General features: G+C 45.8%; 1 protein-coding gene across 2 annotated transcripts in view; it reads right to left on the bottom strand.

Moving 5' to 3' along the window:
• The window catches only part of SH3PXD2A (SH3 and PX domains 2A), a 246,803-nt gene that overhangs the window by 162,352 nt on the left and 66,000 nt on the right, over nt 1–18,451 (bottom strand). For both annotated transcript variants that reach the window (XM_039390702.1, XM_027738618.2), the window contains exon 3: nt 10,825–10,900. In XM_039390702.1, coding sequence (XP_039246636.1) covers nt 10,825–10,900 — 76 coding nt within the window. The remainder of the gene's footprint in view (nt 1–10,824; nt 10,901–18,451) is intronic.

Genomic DNA, 18,451 nt, shown 5'->3' with positions numbered 1-18,451 from the left:
CTGCTGAATCAGACATGTTTGCAGCTTAAGAGGAAATAAGTAAAAATGTTCAGCTTTTATTACTAAGTTTGAGGATTCGTTAACAGGAATGTAAAACTAAACCTCATTTAAATCCCTTCATTGTTCATGATATAAATCCTCAGGTTGTGTAGTTACACTGGACTGGAGGGGGGGAAAAAAAAGATTTAGAGGTCAACTTCCCAGCTATTCATTTCCAGGCAGTTTCACTCCCAGCTTCCTGCACAATACAGCAGTCTTCCCTGCAAACCTTTCGGGGGAAATGCTTTACTTCCATAAAGGCTGCAACTGTTCCTACTGCACTGAAGCCATAAAACTATTGCAGTTGAACCAAAACTTGATAACAGCTTAATGGCATAAAGCAATATTTGGACTAAATTGAGCCTGATCATATCACTCTAAAGTTCTTTTCCAAGTTAAAAGGCTTTTATTTATAGTCTTTACTTACACCCAAGAGACTCTGACATATTTTAACTAACCTGCCTTCCTTGTCTTCTTAACCTTGGTCCCTTTCCAAGAAAGATGTCATCTGACCACGAAGGGAGTTTGATTTCCAGCAGCAGAATTAACCCACAACACAAATCCCTTGTGTTTATTCCCTGAGTGACGGTGCATGTTCTGGGGAGTGAGCTTAGCCAGTATTTCCTTGATGAAAGAGGTGGAGGGGAACAGGCTGGAGCTACCTCTGTTACCGCATCAAGCACCTGCATGAAACAAATCTTTGAATCCCACCGATTCCAACTCTTCTGGTTTCATAGGCATTACTGGGAGAACAGACTACACTGAGACCCACCAGTGGACTGGTGCTACTATTACTGGGACTCACTGCATTTCCTCACATACTTGTCACGCCTTGTTGACACAACCGTCATGGGCTGCCCTACTGCAGAAACACAGTTCACACAGTGCAGTCCTGGCTACAAACACAGACTAACTGGACCTCAGGCACCACAGCCTTCCCTTCACCCACTGGGTACACCTGGGAGGGACCTCAGAGCTGCCCTGGTGGTCAGATACCGCGTCAAACGTACACGGCATCTGCGCGGCACTGCACCCACCACCACAGTTGAGGGGAGCTAATGAGAGGACAACTGAGCAGCATTTAAAGACCAGAGAGAGTTGATTCAACCTCTCTTTGACAGGGGTGGAAAAAAAGAACATTTTTGTCTATGCTGAGGGAAAGAAATCGAAAACCAGTATTATATCAGGCTGAACAATGTCATGACCAAAATAAAAGCCTTTTCCTGTCTCTGAGGGTCTTTTTTTTGACTTGTGTCCAAGTGTCTTCTTCAATCAAGTCTAGTGAGTGCCTCTCCTGCTTGCAACGTAGTTCATGTGTGCTCCAGACCTGGCTGGTGGGGGCATGTGATGTGGTGATGGCATCACACAAGATGCTGCAATCCTTAGATCCTGGACACCTCAACTGCCTGCAGCAGCACTACTCTGGAAAGCTTCATGCCTTAATTTTCTCAACACCCTTTCTATGGCTGCTCTCTGGGAAGGAGAAGGGGTACCTCATTAGCTTGGCTTTGTTAGAGTAAGAGCAAGAAGTGGAAAAGGAGGCCCAGGCAGGTGGTTCAAACAAGTTCTTGGTGGTCCAGCAGCACATCACTGACTGTGTGATGCAGCAGGAAGCAGGTGGGTTAAGCAGGTCAGTATCACACCCCATCAGAGAGGCTTTCACTTGGTGGACAGTGTACTCCTTTCAGCTGTGGGCAGTCCACTGGTGGTTCTCCCATCCCCTGTCATCATGTGCCAGAGCCAGCAGCAAGCAAGACCTTCTTCTCCCAGACCCTGGGAGAAGGGGATGGCTGAGACATTGTGCAAAAGTAAATATTTACATAACCGGGGCCTTCCTTCCCCTGCCCTGTATTTTCTCCCCTTCTTAAAATGTCACAGATCAGCTGTTTCCATAACTGTGCAGGAAATGAGTTCCCTGCTGGCTGGCAGCTTAACACTCACGTGTGCTGGGTCTACAGTGGCTGCACCACTCACCTCTGCTGCTGCCTCTTGCATGTACTCGGAATCTTCAGAGGATATGGCCAGAGGGGAGATGGGACAGTCAGGGACATGGCCACAGCACTGCATGACTATGGCAGTCCTTCCCGCAGCTGCAGCTCAGAGGAACCCCTATTCCCTGGACCATGGGTCAGATCAGGATCCCAGGAGACCCGACACTCTGTTTATGCCACTTCAGAGCAAATATCCAAACCAGACTAACACAGCTTCCTGCCTGCACACAGCGGCGAGTGCACTCAGGAAATTCAGGCATATTTCAAGCTTGCGACTTTTTCTTTGTTCTTCGGACAAAGCTTCGTTCACTGAAGATGTTGCTAAAAGGATTATTATCTACAGGAGACTTCTCTTCCCAAGCGGAAATCTGCTAAACACAGAAATCTGCATGTGCTGTGTTTTGTAGGAGGTGGGACTAAGACAGGAATATTTTCCCTTCTGCTGTCTGCATCTAATCATTTAAATAGACCAGCAGTGACGACACTGCCCAGTGGGAATAGGCACAAATGCCTTTACCCTGTACTACCGTCTGATGGTTTTACTCCCTGCCTCAGAGTGTACCAACCTAGCCTGCATTTGGTGAGAAGAGCTGGAAGAATTTGGTGGCAATCACATCTAACAGTGAACTCAGTGAAAAAACATCTGCCCACCAGCGTAACACCTCCAGTAAAACCCCATCAAGTGCAAACCAGCTTGCAAATGTTTTGCTTATTCTAGGTCAGCCCTTTGCTGTTCAGAGCCCTGACTATGAGAAGGAACCTGCAAGTCTGAACTTGCCAATGCTCAGGATGTAAAAGCAGAAGGGACATAATTTTCTGCTCTTTATTTAGAGGTGGCAAAACCCTGATAAAAAAACGACATGGTGAAAGTGCTTAACTTCAGACCCACGGAAATTTGAGGGCAAACATTAATTACCTCAATCCTGAGTACAAGCCTGGGGCCTGTATTAGCACCTCTCTGAATGAGAGAAGCTCAAGAGGATTGAATTTCCCACTTCTAGGACTTACTTTCCTTTCCTCATCTACCTACCCTTGGTTTCCTCTTTCTAATTCTCACGTTATTTCCCTCTCTCTACCTCAGCTTTCCCATCAAACAGGACTATACTCTAAAAAACCCAACCCACAGGGGAGTAGACACTGCCATGGGTTATTTCATTATAGTGAAAATAGATTCAGTTTGACAAATCCCTGCCTGCACTATCCCCTCACTCAGCTACCGAGTATAAAGATCCCCTTATGTGTAACAACAAAGGTGTTCATGAGAGCCTGAAAAAAGCTGTATTGTGGAGCAGGGAGGTCTGCAAACACACCACACTAAAGAACATCAGCACCTGAAAAACTTAATAGGTAGAGAAAAGTAGGATAAATCACTTGCCATCAAGCAGCAAATTCCCAGGTTCATTGTTTCCAATCCACAGGAAAAAAATAATCACAACCTATTTTAAGCATGTGAGTATATAAATAAATCAGCTGGCCAAGCCAAAAGGCAAAGTGAGCAGAAAATAGATTCATACAGAGGTCCAACTATTACTTAGCTGTGAATCTCAGCTGGGCTCTGCTCTCCTCAATTGCCCAGGCAGCTTACATTCAAATACAACAAAGACAAGATCAGGCAGATAAGTAATATCCAGAGGGAATATCTAGAGCCTGTGGGGCTGCAAAGCCATCTGAGTCCCTGGCAAGCTTGACTCCTGGGTTAAAAAGCACTTTCATTGCATGGGCCATTTGTTAATGGATTGTGGGAAAAAGTCAGATTTTAAACCAGAGATGAAGACAAGCAAACCCTCTCCCCAGTCTGTGGTTGAATACAGAATGCTCTCAGACTTGCTACATACCACCCACTTTAGATTACAGACTTGGAGAGTTATTTTTAAAAAGTAATTATAGTAGTAGAGGGCACACTCATCTGGAATGGCTGCCTGAGGAAACGACGAGCCCAATGCAGCTCAAACTGCTTTTCAAGTCTATAATCGTGTTTATTTATTGCCTTTAAAAACAAGAGTCAAAATCCAACTAATTTCTGAGTAAAAATGTCTGTGTATTTCCCCGAGGAGTCCAAGCAGCTAGACTGCACTGAAAACGTGTCCTGGCCTTTTAGTCTAACATCCAACACTGAAAAAAAAAAAAATAATAAAACCCACTAGCTCGCTTTAAGCAAACTCAAACCAAAATCCATTTCCATTCTTTGTTTTCCCTTGAAACTGTGGCTTGATCATTACAAAATTCTTATCAGGAGACTCAAATGGTCTAATGAGAGGCACATCATGATCTGCATATGCTGATTTCTGCCCAGAGGTGGTTTCTGGTTGAGCAAAATACCAGTTCTTAACCTGTGTGAGAGGAGTGGCTACAAGTGCCAAAAAAACATTCTGTAGGTTTTTTCTGTTCTAGCCCCTCATTACAGCTGCCAGCTGGTGGATTTTGGATCTGTGTGCTGAGAAAGGACTCAGAAGAGACTGAAAGAGGAGAACAAGACCAGGTACTTGTGCAGATGCCAGCACTGTTGTTGGTTTTTTTTCGCTTTCTCTTCCTTTTGTAATTGAGTCAGGACCTTGGCTCATGCCCTATTAATGCCCGAAGACCTAATGATGCTTGTGAAACAGGCTCAGCATGGAAAGCCAGAAGCCCCCTGCAATCCCCTACATGAGGTTCATGACAGGCCCCTCCTCAGCAGGCAGCTCTGAAAGCTGTGCCTTTTCCACAGCTTCTTCAATAGGAAGCAGCCTAAGGGCATCCTATGACCTCATACTTGACGACTTGCCTTTTAACTAGAAAAGACTTAAACCCTAAAAATATCTCCATGGAGCCTAAAGAAAAGAATACGCCTGTTCCCCTCAAAATCATCAATCCTCCCGCTGCCTGGCTGAGGAACAGCCACTTCCTCCCGGCAGCCCCTGCTTTCCCTTCAAGCCCCGGAGCCGACAGGAAATCCATTCTCCTCTTGTGAGAGACAGGAGATGAATTTTCCACAATAGCTCTCCTAGCAAGGCAGAAAATAGACAGAAACAATAGAAACCTCTAACTCAAACAATAGGAGCTGCTGAAGAGCAGCTCACCAGAAGCTTGGCATCACCCAAGTCCTAAGTAAGATGGAGTGGAAAGAAGCCAAGGACCTGTTAGCTGTCTTGCTAACACACTCACATGTAAGTTTGCATTAAACCTGGAAGCACTCTCCCCTTTCAGAGAACAGGCAGGAAAACTTAAAATATGTGGATTAAAATGAAATTATATTGCATTATGGAGTGGCCCCAAAAAAGTTTTCCATAGCCGTTCAAGCCCCTAGGATCTCAAGCTGCAGTGCCATGGGTCACCTCTCCACCCCCTGGCAGCTCCTCTGAGATGGGGACAGGGGACTGCCATGCTGCCTTACTGCAAGTTGGTGGAAGCGGATGGGGGCAGAGACCCTCCTCCTCCATCTGAGAGCTTGCTGCCTCATATTCAAGGAAAGTACAGCAGAATATCTTAGTTATTAGTGTTGCACAGGTAAGGCTCAGCAAACCAGACATCTGAGACTCTGCTTTATGTGTGTGTGTACCTATGATACCTGTAAGACTACCCCTGCATGTTAAAAGAACACTGTTATAAAGACTTTAATTCATATTTTAATCTAAAAAGTAAGATGTGACTTGATAAAGAAAATTTTATCTAATCTCTCCTGGGCTTTTTTAATCTTTAAGCTACTTTTTGACTGGCTCTGAACTGCTAAAATACTGTTCATTTCTGTATAAGTCAGGAACTCAAAATGACTCCAAATAAAAGTTAAAATCATTTAACTTTTAATCATAAGCTCTGGCTCAGAGTGATGCAGGACAGAATAATCAAAAATTAAAAATAAATCTGAAATTTGCACATAAAATCCAGCTAAGAATTAGGACAGGGAATGCATTTCCTTTTAAATGCCCTGCTAGCAACCACCTCTCCAAAGGAGAACACTGCCTGCAGTAAGAATGTCTTTGAAATTTCTAGGAGTCCTCCTCAGCCAGTGTGCGCCTTAGAGTCACTGTCCCCCTTTCTTCCAAGGTTGGCAGAATAAATGTCAAAAATGCTTTCCATGCACTGACCACAGCTGAAATGCAGCACCTTTGACAAAATTACACACGGCCACATCCTAATTTTGCTGATCCGGGTCTCAATTTACACAGGTGGAACATGAATGGCTGGATCTGAAGGTCACTGCAGTGCTGGCTGTGTTAGGATATATCCATTATCTCTGCTTCAGCACACGATCTCTGAACAAAACAATTTCTCCTCCAGCCCAGAGCAAAACAAAAAGAGCAAAGCTGGAATATACACCACTGGGAGGAAAAAGAACCTGCTCTCATCACCATGGACAAAAACCTACTGAAAAACAACCTACTGAAGCCTTTTTCCTCAGCTTCCTCTTTCCCAAAACACAGCACGGGAAAGGGGAGGGGAAAAAAAACAAACCCAACATACCAAACCAAAACCAAAAAGCAGACATAAGCACCTGGGATGCAGTTCATCGGCAGATCTCCTTCCCCACTGCAGCCCGCGAGTGGCAGAAACAGAGGCGAACAAAGTCCCAGCCGGCATTGGCGAGAGGTTATTCCCCATCCTCCTGCATTGTGCAAAATGGGGAGGCTCCTGCCTGCCGGCACCCCTCACCTGCCCCAGGTATCTGGGCGGTGCTGGGTTGGCTGCCCGCGCCCTCTCCGACTAAACCTCTCCCTTCCCGCAGCCCTCCTGACTCACACATGGCACCAGGCTCGGCTGGGGCTCACTCTCCCAGCTGCCTCTTTGCTGGAGGAACAGCCCCCAGCAAACTTCAGGCTGGGAGAGACTGGGACTTCTCTGGGAAACTGGGAGCCTTGCCCAGAGATTAAGCAGTCAGGCAAAGCTCTCCCAGTGGGGATCTGCTCACCCCACTCCCACCCACTGTTGCCGGCAGGAGCAAAGTGACACAGCTCTGGAGCAAAAAACAGGGCTGAACTCGCACTATATGCAGGGATCTCTGTTGTCCTGTATTTGCTGCCTGAACTTATAACACCTCAGCAGGCACACTGTATGCTCCTGTTGCCTCGGGGCCAAGGACAGAGAAAGTCCCAGAGACCCCTCTAAGATGGTGCCAAAGTGTTTCTCTTCTCAGGGGGAAAGCAGGTCGGAAAGCAGGTCATTGGGGCACAGTGGGGCCAGGCAGTGGCTGGATGACATCCACCATGCTGGCATCCCTTCCAGTGCCCTGGCATGCAGCCACCAAGCTCTGCTGGCAGCATATGCCCCAAAACAGATTGCTTCCTCTTTCTTTGCCCTAATCAAGGGAGGAGGAAAACCTGAGTGGGAAAGAAAGGAAGAGAGAAGGTGCCTCTCTCTCAGAGACTCCCAAGCACTGGAGGCAGGGACTGGAGCCAGGCTGGGATGTTGCTCCTGCAGCTGCCTGACCAAGATGGGAGGTTAGCCTGCACTGACCCCTCTGGTCCCCCTGGATAGGACTTAGCTTCCCAAGGGTAAGGAAAACCAGGTACACAAAGCAGTATCCTCGAGCAAGATGTCTCCCTCTCCAGGCAGCAGGGAAACTGCAGAGCGAGCACCCAGCAAGGATTTTCTCCTTCCAGCACATCCCATGCAAAAAACTCCTGTTTGTCCACTGGGAGTCAAAAGTAGCTTGAAATCCAGGCAGGAATCAAGCTGGAATCTGGATGGGAAGTGCAAGGGGCTGCCATCATCAATGCCCAGCCCTCCATGACATGGAAAGCCCAAGCCTCTCTCCAAGGCAAGGGTCTGCAGCCCAGCATGACATGATGATTTCAGGCCATGCAGTGCATTTTCCCCAGGGCTGCACTTTGGAAGGCACAGTGGAGCAAGAAGAGCTGACATCCCTCCAACTTCAGCTTTGTCTCCAGATGGCTCTCCCACTTAGTGCCAAGAGAAATGAAAAACAATGCAAGCCCTGGAGTCCTGGGTCAACCACTGCAAAACTGTTAATCTCAGAGCTGTATTACCCTGTCTCTGCCACTTGAATTGCCACTGTGCTCTCCAGAAGCTCAGTAGACCAGTCTTCTTCCAGCTGAAATTCTTTCATTAATTAACTCTTCAATAGTCTCTCTCCAAAAAAAAAAAAAAAAATTCATACCACGAGCTATCAAAATCCTCTCTGACCACGCCATAAACAGGGTTTTTTATGTGGTTTTCCTCTGCCCAACCTCTCCTGATGCAGACTTTTCCAGTGAAATGGGAAATCAGAGAGAAGAAAGAAAAAACTCATAGGCAGAAGATAAAATAAGGAAAGGAGACAAAAATATCAGTTTTGCCCTCTTAGTACGGTTAAAAAAAAAATCACATAAAAATTGAAGGCATGGAAGTGAGTTTCAAAAAGTGAAACAAAACTACAAAATTGTCCACAGGACATCTTTTACAGGACTACCTGGCACTGCTTATCATTTCCTTGCACCTCTTCATGGCAATGAAAGCAATAGAGTTCTTACTTGTGTAAGAGGGAAGTAGGGGTAAATATATATGAAGAAAGAAATTGATAAAAACAAGATAAAGGTGTCTAGAGAAAAGAAAAACTGTACTTCCCTGCTGTTGAACCCAGTATGGTCTCTCCTTGGGGAGCAAGGCTCTGAACTCCATTACACTTTTCTTGGTTTTATAGGTAAAATGTTTCCAACACAGTTAAACACTAACTATTATTTCAGGAGAGCACCATGGCATTGGTGACAAACAGGAGTCACAGGATGGCCTATGTCAACTTCCTAAACCAGGCAAACCCCTGGCACTGAGAACCCAGCATGCAGAGTCACTCCAGCTTGGCTGAATCAGGCCCATAACCAGCAAGCAAGACCATAACATCTTCATAAAGTAGGATTTAAGTACAAACATCTGCCCTGCCGTTTTTTAATTAAGGGAGTTTATGGGTAGGTATTCGTTTCCGTAATCCACGTCTCCAGCTGCAGAAGTGCCATACGTATTCTAATTATGGCAGCTAGTTTATTTAACGGAGTTTGACATTGTTTGACATTTAGCTGAGTCACCTTGTTCCCGGGTAAAGCAACAAGGGCTGCTCTGCAGTTCAACAAGAAAGAGGCAGAGATTCGATATCAAAAGTAGAACATATATCACAGAAATTTTAAATTAAACACAGCTGAGGTCTATTCTGTTCTGGCAGCTTCTCTTTCTTTGGGACAGTAAGTCAACCCAAATGATTTCCAGATATAACTCTTCCCCTCAAGGACATGTGGCAGTACCATCTCCCTCATGTTCCTGGAGGGTGGGAAGGGTAGGAAGTGTTGTAATGGACATATGGGGTTTATCTCACCCTCCCCAAATATCACGCACACGTATATGAGGACACCCATCACTCAGATCTGCACAAAGACTGAGCAGCAGACAGTCACCTGCGGTCAGCCAACATTTTTCTAGAATATAATAAAACAAATGGGCCACTGGCAGTCAATACTGGGGAATAACTGCTACCTGCAGACAGAGATTTTGCTACAGCACCTTGCATGAAGCCATCTGCACTCCTTTACAGTGCTTTCATGGATCTCAAAATGCTTTCCAGTAAGAAAGGCAGGGCAGCAGTATCCATTCTTATCACACAGAGGTTTCACAAAATGACTTGTCTATGAGTTTATTGGTGACACAGTTGGAAAGAGAGTCTACTCTTGGAATACTCTCCTCATCCCAGGTTGGAAATGGAGGGCAACACCACCTTCCCCTGGCTGTAGAGGGTCTAGATGCAGAGAACACTGCAGAGAGGAAACCCAGATCCTGGGACTGCCTTCCACGAGGTCGATGGAGGCTGCCAGGAGGCTGTTCTGCCCTGCTGCAGCTACGATGCTTCTGTCATGTATTTGTGCTGCTGGTTTCCAAGTCCCTGCTTCCCTACTAGTCCTGGAGCTGTGCTCACCACACATCTGGAGCAGCTGCTTTGCCTGCAAACAGCACTGGGGACCGCAGCATGCTCCTGGAGAGGACTAAGCCCTTTTATCCCAGCTTCTCTTCACAGACCTTAAGGGAAGAGCTGTTTTATAGCTAAAGACAGAATAGACCTTTTAACAGGCTGAAAATACTCCATGTATCCTGGCAGGCAGTGCAGCAAGCCAAACTTTAAGCCAACAGCCAGAATCGTGCAGTCAGACAATGGAGAGCTGGCCAGAGCGTGCACTTCCAAGAGCACGCTGTGGTCTGGCTCCTCTCCCCATGCTATCCCTGCAGCCACTGCTGGAAGAAGCTGTGTAGAAGTGTGTGCTGTTACCCTGAGGACAGGATATCCAGCATGTCCAGGCCCTCTCCGAAAGCTGTCAAAGGGACAGTGGCTCAGCCCAAAAAGATATTTACTTATCTTTTTGGCCAGCATTGCAGAAATCCCTATTTGCATTTAACCTTCCTTCAGTTTCCTTTATAACCCAGTGGCAACTCTAATTATTCATTCCTTATTACACAATAACAGTGTCTGCAGAGCCACAGAATCCAGAAATGACAAAGACTGACTCTGGTCTTCAGTGGCCTCCCAATTAGTGGCCCGAGCTTGGGCTGCCTGTTGGCGCCCCACAGACACAGCCTCCCAGAAGACATCAAATCCCTTTGTGGGGCAGGGCACAAGCCAACCTGAATCTGAACAGCTGATGTAAGATCTCCTGGGAGCCCCAAACGCCGTTCCAGTTATTTTAGGAGGAGGTGGAGGTCTGGTATCACAAGACTGGATGTGTGAGCTCCCAGGGAAAAGGCATTTATAAGAGTGGTCACAAAAAGCACTAGAGACAGTAGCTGGGGAACTGCAGTCACCAACTGCTCTCACCCATCTTATTTAGGGCTTTCCCCACAGCATTACCTGGTAGAAAAGGAATGATTCTTTGCTTGGGGTCTTTCTGGCCTCCTTCAATAGGGAACTTGTCCAGAAGCTGCATCTGCAAAGGAAGCACAACAAACATCTTAGGGGGAAAACATGGACTGGTTGCCTAGGGATGAGGAGAACTCTTGGTTTGTGTGTGGTTTAAAACAAAAGCGACTGCAGGAATTACTCTGCCTCATTGCAGGGGAGCCTATACATAAAAAGGTATGAAACAGTTCACTCCAAGAAAGGGAGGGCAAGTTTTTGGCAGCACAGAGGAGCTGGGACAGGGCCCAGGCTGACATCTGAGCCTGGCCTTGCTGCTGTTCTAAAATTAGGCTCCCATTCTTTGTTACAAAACACATGCCTTGACTCTATCCACAGACTGCCTGTGCTGGTGGAGACACAGGTTTTACCTGACCATGTGACAGACCACCCGCCCGACTAAAAATACTGTTCAAGCAACCAGATTAAAGTGTATTCAATAAAACACCTGCTCTGCTCTTCTGGCAAGACACTGCCCATTGCCTTGGTCCAGCATGAAAGAGCGCTCCTGTTTTCCCAGGGAGACAGAGATGGAGTTTTGAGGAATATCTTCCACTGCAGTCCCTACATGGAGGACAGCAACAGAGAAAAGATAGCAGGGAGGGAGGCCTCAGAGAGCAGAGCATCCCAGAGAACAGCAGCCCCACGAATGGCCAGAAAGCACAGCTCAAGGTGAGTGTGCTCTCAGCCCATGACAAGCACCCTTCAGCACATGGTTATGGAGCACCTGAGCCAGAGTTTCGCCCACATCAGCTAAGATCTTGCACTACCACCTTCCAAATCCAGCCCACCACAACCACCTGTTTCTAACGTACCCCTAAGAGCTGTCCAGGCTCAGGATCCTGTTTTACTGCAGAGCTGCAGCCAGCTTTCAACCTGAGGAGCTCAAAGGGATATTGATGGCTATTACCTAGTGTGCATGCTGGAGCAGACAGCTGACTACCAGTGTCTTCCTAGGGAAACAAACCTAGGAAAGCTGCATACTGATCTGACATTCCTAAATGAGCCCTACAATATCTTTTTGGGTGATGAGACTGGAGGGACTAGTGCCACTGAGGGACCAGCTGAAAGGCCAGGCACAACCTCAGACTGCAGATGCACCTGCTACAATGGCATTTTCATGGACCTGCCCAAAAGACACCAACTCCAGCCCTGAAAACTGCCCCCCCTATTCACCCTCTGCAATCTTTTGCTCTCATTTAGCACATGGTGCTACCAAGATAAGAACCCAAATTTTGACATTCTATTTCACTTCCCCCACATGTCAGATGTATGATGCAATGCCCTATGCCCCCTCCCTACACAGAAGCCCCAGCTCCCTTGGACAGGGGTAACTCCAAAGCTCCCCCCAGCCCTGGGGCTCCTTCCCAACAGACCAGGAGAGATGTCTTTCAATGCACAGTCCACAGCCCCTGTGGCCTCTGAAGAAGGTAAGGAAAGAAAAGCAAGCAGTCATCTTACTTGCCCTTGCAGAACCCCTATCTCCTCACCTGAACTGGATCTACAGGTCAACAGAAACACCCAAAGTGGCAGCAAAAGCTGGGGGAGGCGGAGGGATGCTCATCAACCAGCATTTAATCTCATCAGTGCTATATGTCCAACAGCGAGGATGTGCGAGTTAACAGTGGTTTTGCTAGCTCGACAGATTTCCTTCTAAAAATATTTTTTTGCTAACTTGGGGAAAAAGCAGCCAGAATTTTTTTTTATTATTATTTTTTACTGTTTTTGTTTTAAGCACACAGAATCCTTTTCCTCTTGCACCGCACAGAACATCTCCAGAGTTTTCACCATATGGCACAGCAAACCAAAGATCAAGAGCAAACTCGGGAGCAGAAGAAACATCTGTGCAGGAGAAGTAGTTAAAAGATCCCACATGTTTCCCCATCAGGGAGTCAGCCTGGTAAATAAATAGACCATAGCTTTGCGGATTGCTAGCTAACTCACTTTTCTGCCTACAGAGACATGTTTTTTATTGAAAATGGGAAATTTTGTTTTCTTGTAGGTAGAGCTCCGGGTGTCTGAGGTCAGGCACGGGCAGGAGTTTTGTTCAAAGAAGGTAAAAAAAAAAAAAAAGGAGGGGGAGGGAATCCCCACCAACTGACTTGAAGTTTCACTGTTGTTACACTTTTAGCCAGGAAGGCAATTCTCACTTTACTACAGGGTGACTGATTCAAGCTGGAACCGATACAGTCAAATTCCCATGGTTATTCTTGGAGTTAGATTAGCTTGGCTAATACAAGCCTTTTTAACCACATCAAGAGACTCACAACATGTATAACTGAGTGCTATTTATCTAAAGGGTGGATATCAGCAAAATAGATACAATAAACTGCAGCTGGAAGAGTTTGGCTAAACTTGCCTAGACTACACTTTCCACCCCAGCTCTCGCCCCCATTGGGAGGGTCTGGATGGCAGGGAGCTGGGGGAGACAGAGGCACTAAGGAGGCCATCAACACAATTCATGGGGACACAGCCTGTCCCAATGAAAAGTCCCCAGGAAGTATAGAAGATTTCTCATCTTCTTCAACATATGAGGCAACATCCCAGTGGGAAACATGTACATGTTTGTGCAAAACTGAAGGTGAGGCATAAAGTTGCTGCCCCTTTAAAAATCCACACAAGGCTGGGCACCCATGGAAAAGGGTGAGGTTGGGCATCCATGGAGCAGTGTGATGGTCCCTCTCCAAATCCCTGACCACAGACCACTTGCTGCTGGCTTGTAGACTGGTCTCTGGACCAATGAGTTGGGTCTGGAATTTGTGCTGCACAGGGAGACAGGCTGTTGATGGGCAGCTGCACAGGACGTTCAGGAGGAAACTACTGGCTGAATCTCTGGGAAGACATGGGAAACACAACAGACCTAAAAGAACCCGAGCAAGGATGTAACAGCAGCCCAGCAATAATGCCCTTGCCTCTCTGCCCAACTGTCCTCATAAATGCCTCAAAAAACATTCCTGGTATGGCAACATCCATACAGATGAGTATGAACAGCATGGAGAACCTGCCACACAGACTGGAATGCAATGGCTGCCCCTCAATTCTATCATGCTAGAAACCCTTCAGGATGTTACAGCCAAATGAAACGCATCAGAAGCACAGAGCCTTCCTCAGCACTTCCCTGCACCCAATTCTGGCATTCAAAGCCAATGAAATTTAGAGCTAAAATCCTAGGAAAGGATTCTGTATCCTCCCACCCACAGAGAAGGATTCAAAGTGGAAGACGAGGAAGAGATGGATTCGGGGAAAAAACCCAAAAAACAGATCAATGGACCTGAATGAAATATCCCAAATCTCCAGAGGTGATGGGGGTCCTGAGCCAATGTCCACTCAGATTAGTTCTTATGATTATAACACAAAGACTAATAAACAGATTTTCAGTTCACTTAATTAGATCTCTGCAGAGCATTTGCAGAACTCTTTTGTCTGTGACAAATGTTTTTCCATTAAAGGAAATTATTCTTGTTATTATTGCAAATACACATATGATTGATGAAAAAAACCCTTCACTTAACGCCCTAGGTTATTCTGCTTAGATATGGGCAGTTTCCACAAGTTGTTGCTCGCATCTTTGATATATGACAGTAAACTTAGAGACAAAGTCTGCCGAATGAGAATAATTCTGTCACCTGGAGTATAACCATCCCAGCATGAAGGCAAACAGAAGACTGGATGCAGAGTTCCAAAAGACAGAATTAGGGTTGTACCTGGCTTTGGGCAGGCAAGAAAATGCATTTTGGCAAACCTGGAGGAGGTCAGTTCATCTGCTTACAACTGTTAATATGTGAATCTCACCACGGAGGAGCCTCCAATTGCATGACTGGTATGAAGAGCAGGAAAGAAACCTGTTACCATGTCCCTGTATCACAGGGTGGAGGATCCGTTTGGAAACAGGGAGGGTATATGGAAACCGGGAAGTGAGCTTCCCATACGTTCAGCCAGCATGTCTGGAGTGAGGCTGAACAAACACATCCCACTCCTGCTTCTGGCACAACAGATGCCTGTCCACAAATAACTCACCATGAAAATCACCTCTCCAGGCTTTATCTCTTTGAGCTTCTCTGCGTTTGCCAACAGCTTTCCTACCTAAGTCCTGCACGGAGTCCTGTCTTCTGCTCCAAGCAGCTTCCTTCTTGCTTCTGAACTAAACTCATTTAGAAGACCTGTTATAAACCTTGTGGTCCAGATTATGACTTTTTTACAGTGGTCAGCAAATGATTGGTGCAGTTAATCAATTAAAAATCAAGGGAATTACTCACGTGAGTTGCTGCTTATTAAATTAGAGCAGACTCAGAGCACTGGCCCTCTCCACTCCTTTCTATTTGCCCATAATCATGACATTATTGGACTTGCACAAGTGAAATAGGAAGATTTCAGGGGATCAACTCAGCCACTTCCCTGTGCATCTTCCTTCTCATCCCTCCTGCTGCAGGCCACCTTCCCCAAGAACGCCAATACGCTGTGAAGAAAGGGACGCTCCTGCTCATAAGAAGTGTTTGGGTCCAGCAATTGCCAGCTGGTGGCACCTGTGGTCACTTCACATCAGTTCTGCTGTGAAAATAGGATTCCACCCCGTCAGCCTTCTAATGGTAACACCTGGTTAAAAATCTTAACAAAGAGTGACAACCACCCTTTGGGATGCTACGAGTAGCATCTCTGAGGATAAGAAGCCAAGCACCTCCTTGATAATTATTTACTTATTAAATTTTACTTATCTTGGTTAAATTTCCATAAAACAACATTTCTTTATGTCGTAGATATAAGGACTTACAACACCTGACACTAAGGGTGACTTCTCTTTAGCAGCAGAGGCTTTTACTCTGCTACAAACGAACCAGTGCAGGGGACATCAACATATAAACTACTCAGTGGCTTGACCCTGTGGCATTTGCCAGCAGGAACTTTGTTCCTCATTTGGTCTTGAGGTTTTGGAAGTTTGTAGCCAAATCCAACTCCCTGAAATTAATCCACTGAGACAGTTACCTGACTTCCATGTATGCCTTACACCACAGACTCTAGCTGGGTCCCTGCTGGGCTGTTAGTTCCTCCCCTTCCTTCCTTGCAGCAGTTTTAACTCCTACAGTCAGAAGAGTGAAGTTCTCAATACCTCTTAAAATGAGCAAATGAGGACACCCACATAATCTCTTAACAGAGTGGATACCTTTCTGGTTCCTTTTCAAGTAGATGTAGGTTTGCCATGCGCACAGATAAAATCAAAGCTCCACAGGAGGTCACCACTGCAATCATGGGAGATTTATTTTAATACACAAAGACCCTGAGGATGACTTTCACCCAAATCACTTACTTTGGCCAGCAAAACAATATCCACCATTGCAAAATGATGGACTCTGACCTTCTGCAGAGAGAGCTGAGGCCTTGCTGCCTTTCCAGTGTCTAATTTACTTGTGTCCCAGAGAAACAGCGAATGAAAATCAAGAAACCAAGAGCAGCAGATTTTTTTGAAAGGTGCCCCCAGAAAATCGAGTGAGTTTGCCACTTTATTCTTGGTCACTCAAGTGGTCCCAAGACTACAACTCTTCCTCTACTGAAAGCCATATTAGCTTCTCTTTTTCCAAGTGCTCATCAGAAAATGCATTTTTCATTTGAAATGAGGCAAGCTGACAATAACTTTAATTTAGCCACTGCTGGACTTGAAAAGTAAAGTACATGCGGCCAGTCAGGCGTCAGGCACATGGTGACCCCAGCTCCCGGTGATCCCTTCTCACAAGGCTGATCTGAGCTCAGAGTCCTAAGCTGGAAGAAAGGGCCACAGCCAAGGGGAGATGAGGAAGAGGAGAGGAGGCATCTGTATATGTATGGGGTTGTGTGCATACTTTAAGAGTCTGCCAAAGAAACTGGAAGAAAAGCAAAGATACTACAGGGATCTGAAACTAGTGATGATGGAACTCACACCCTCAGTTGGAGGGGTTAAGGGCATCTGCAAATCAGAAAAGGTTGAAAGTCCCTAAGGCAGATGATGAAAGTTTAAATGAGAAGGGAAAGTAAGATACCAGAATAGGAGTTATTAATTAAAACCCTGAGGAGCTGCAGCAATTTCCTTTCATTTTGAAGCTGAAAACCAGCTGTGCTGCTCACTGACAGAAGTGATGGTTACAGCATCATCAGCTATATTTTGAATTATAAACCATGTGATCTGCAAGAAAAGGATGGCCAGAATTGATTTGAATTCTGTCATCTGCCAGAGTTTTCCCATGGATAAATCTCTGGTCCTGTCTCTGCTTTTACACCTGTAAAATGTGAGACAGATCTCAGGTAGGTGGCATGAGATTTAAAAAGAGATCCTGCTCTGCATCAAAGGCTCTGAGCCTTATGCCTCAGAGCAGGAGTCAGAGACTGAATTCAGAGAAACTGTACTCATCTAAAACCAGCAGGACAGAAAGAAATAGAAGTAGTATTATCAGGGGGTTTCAGATCAGCATATCCTCTCATCTGTGGTTTGTCCATCTGTAGCATATTCCCCTGGTTAACCATAGCATTCAAGGGGGTCTTTCACTTAAGCCATTTTCCAGAAAATGGATCTCATGCTATTAAGTAATGTATCATCAGTTAAATATCAGCAGGTGAAAACAAGCAAGAGAGTGGAGAATATGAGAGCCCATCTCCACAGATTCACCTTCTATCTACTGGTCTAGAGAAAGATCACTTCTTCAATGGTTTGATTTCAGGATGGGTTTTCTGCTAAGGTTAATCAGCGGAACATCTGTGATGTGAGTGGAAGGACCTGATCTACTCCAGTTCAGGACCATACCTGCTGAGATCAATGACAGAAGGACAGGCATGACAGGGATTGAACCTGCTGCCCTTGGGGCAGATCCCTTCTCAGGATACAGCTGTTAGAGAATTTCCTCTAGAATGGGCATCACACTGACCTTCTTTTTATTCCTCCTCTGTTTCACCCTTTCAAAGGAACAACAAATCAATCCACTCTCACAGACACAAGACAGCAGGAGGTCTGCCTAACTCCCACCCCTTCAAAATTGGCCAGAGCAGAGCTCTTCCTGAGCATAACATCAACTAGCAAAACTTTGCAAAAGACTTGAAGATCTTTTGGTGAGGACATGGAACATTACAGCCCATCTGTTTAGTCACTCACATGTATAACTGACATCTTCCACAGCAGAAGGAGGTGCAACTTCATCTCTTCCTAAAGCAGTAACGGGTTCCACAAGGCAACAGGAATAATTATATCAGTCAGTCAGTGATACTGGCTCTCTTCTGATGTTACATGATGCCACAGCATGCAAGAGCAGTGCATTAACTCAATCCCTGAGAAGCAGCAGCAACTGCTTTCCTTTTATTTTGAAGGGGAAAAAAATTACAGCAAAAATCATCCGTATAACTGGCTGACAGGCCTGACAATTACAGCATTATAGGATATGTTCTGAATTAAATATAGTGCGACCCATGAGAAAGTCAAACAAAAGCAGGAAAATGCATATAAAATAAAGAGAACAGACATTTACAGCATGGTGTAATCCCCAAAGGGAAAAGGCCTTTCTCAGGTCTGAAAATTTCCACCAGAAATCTTGGAAATCTTACAAATCTCTCAGTATCCAACTAATAC

The sequence above is a fragment of the Pipra filicauda genome, unplaced genomic scaffold (genome assembly GCF_003945595.2).
Source record: "Pipra filicauda isolate LSUMZ 115617 unplaced genomic scaffold, ASM394559v2 scaffold85_size2586006_pilon, whole genome shotgun sequence".
Taxonomy (NCBI): Eukaryota; Metazoa; Chordata; class Aves; order Passeriformes; family Pipridae; genus Pipra; species Pipra filicauda.
The sequence above is the reverse complement of the archived record's forward strand: the minus strand, read 5'-3'. Positions and strand labels throughout refer to the sequence as shown.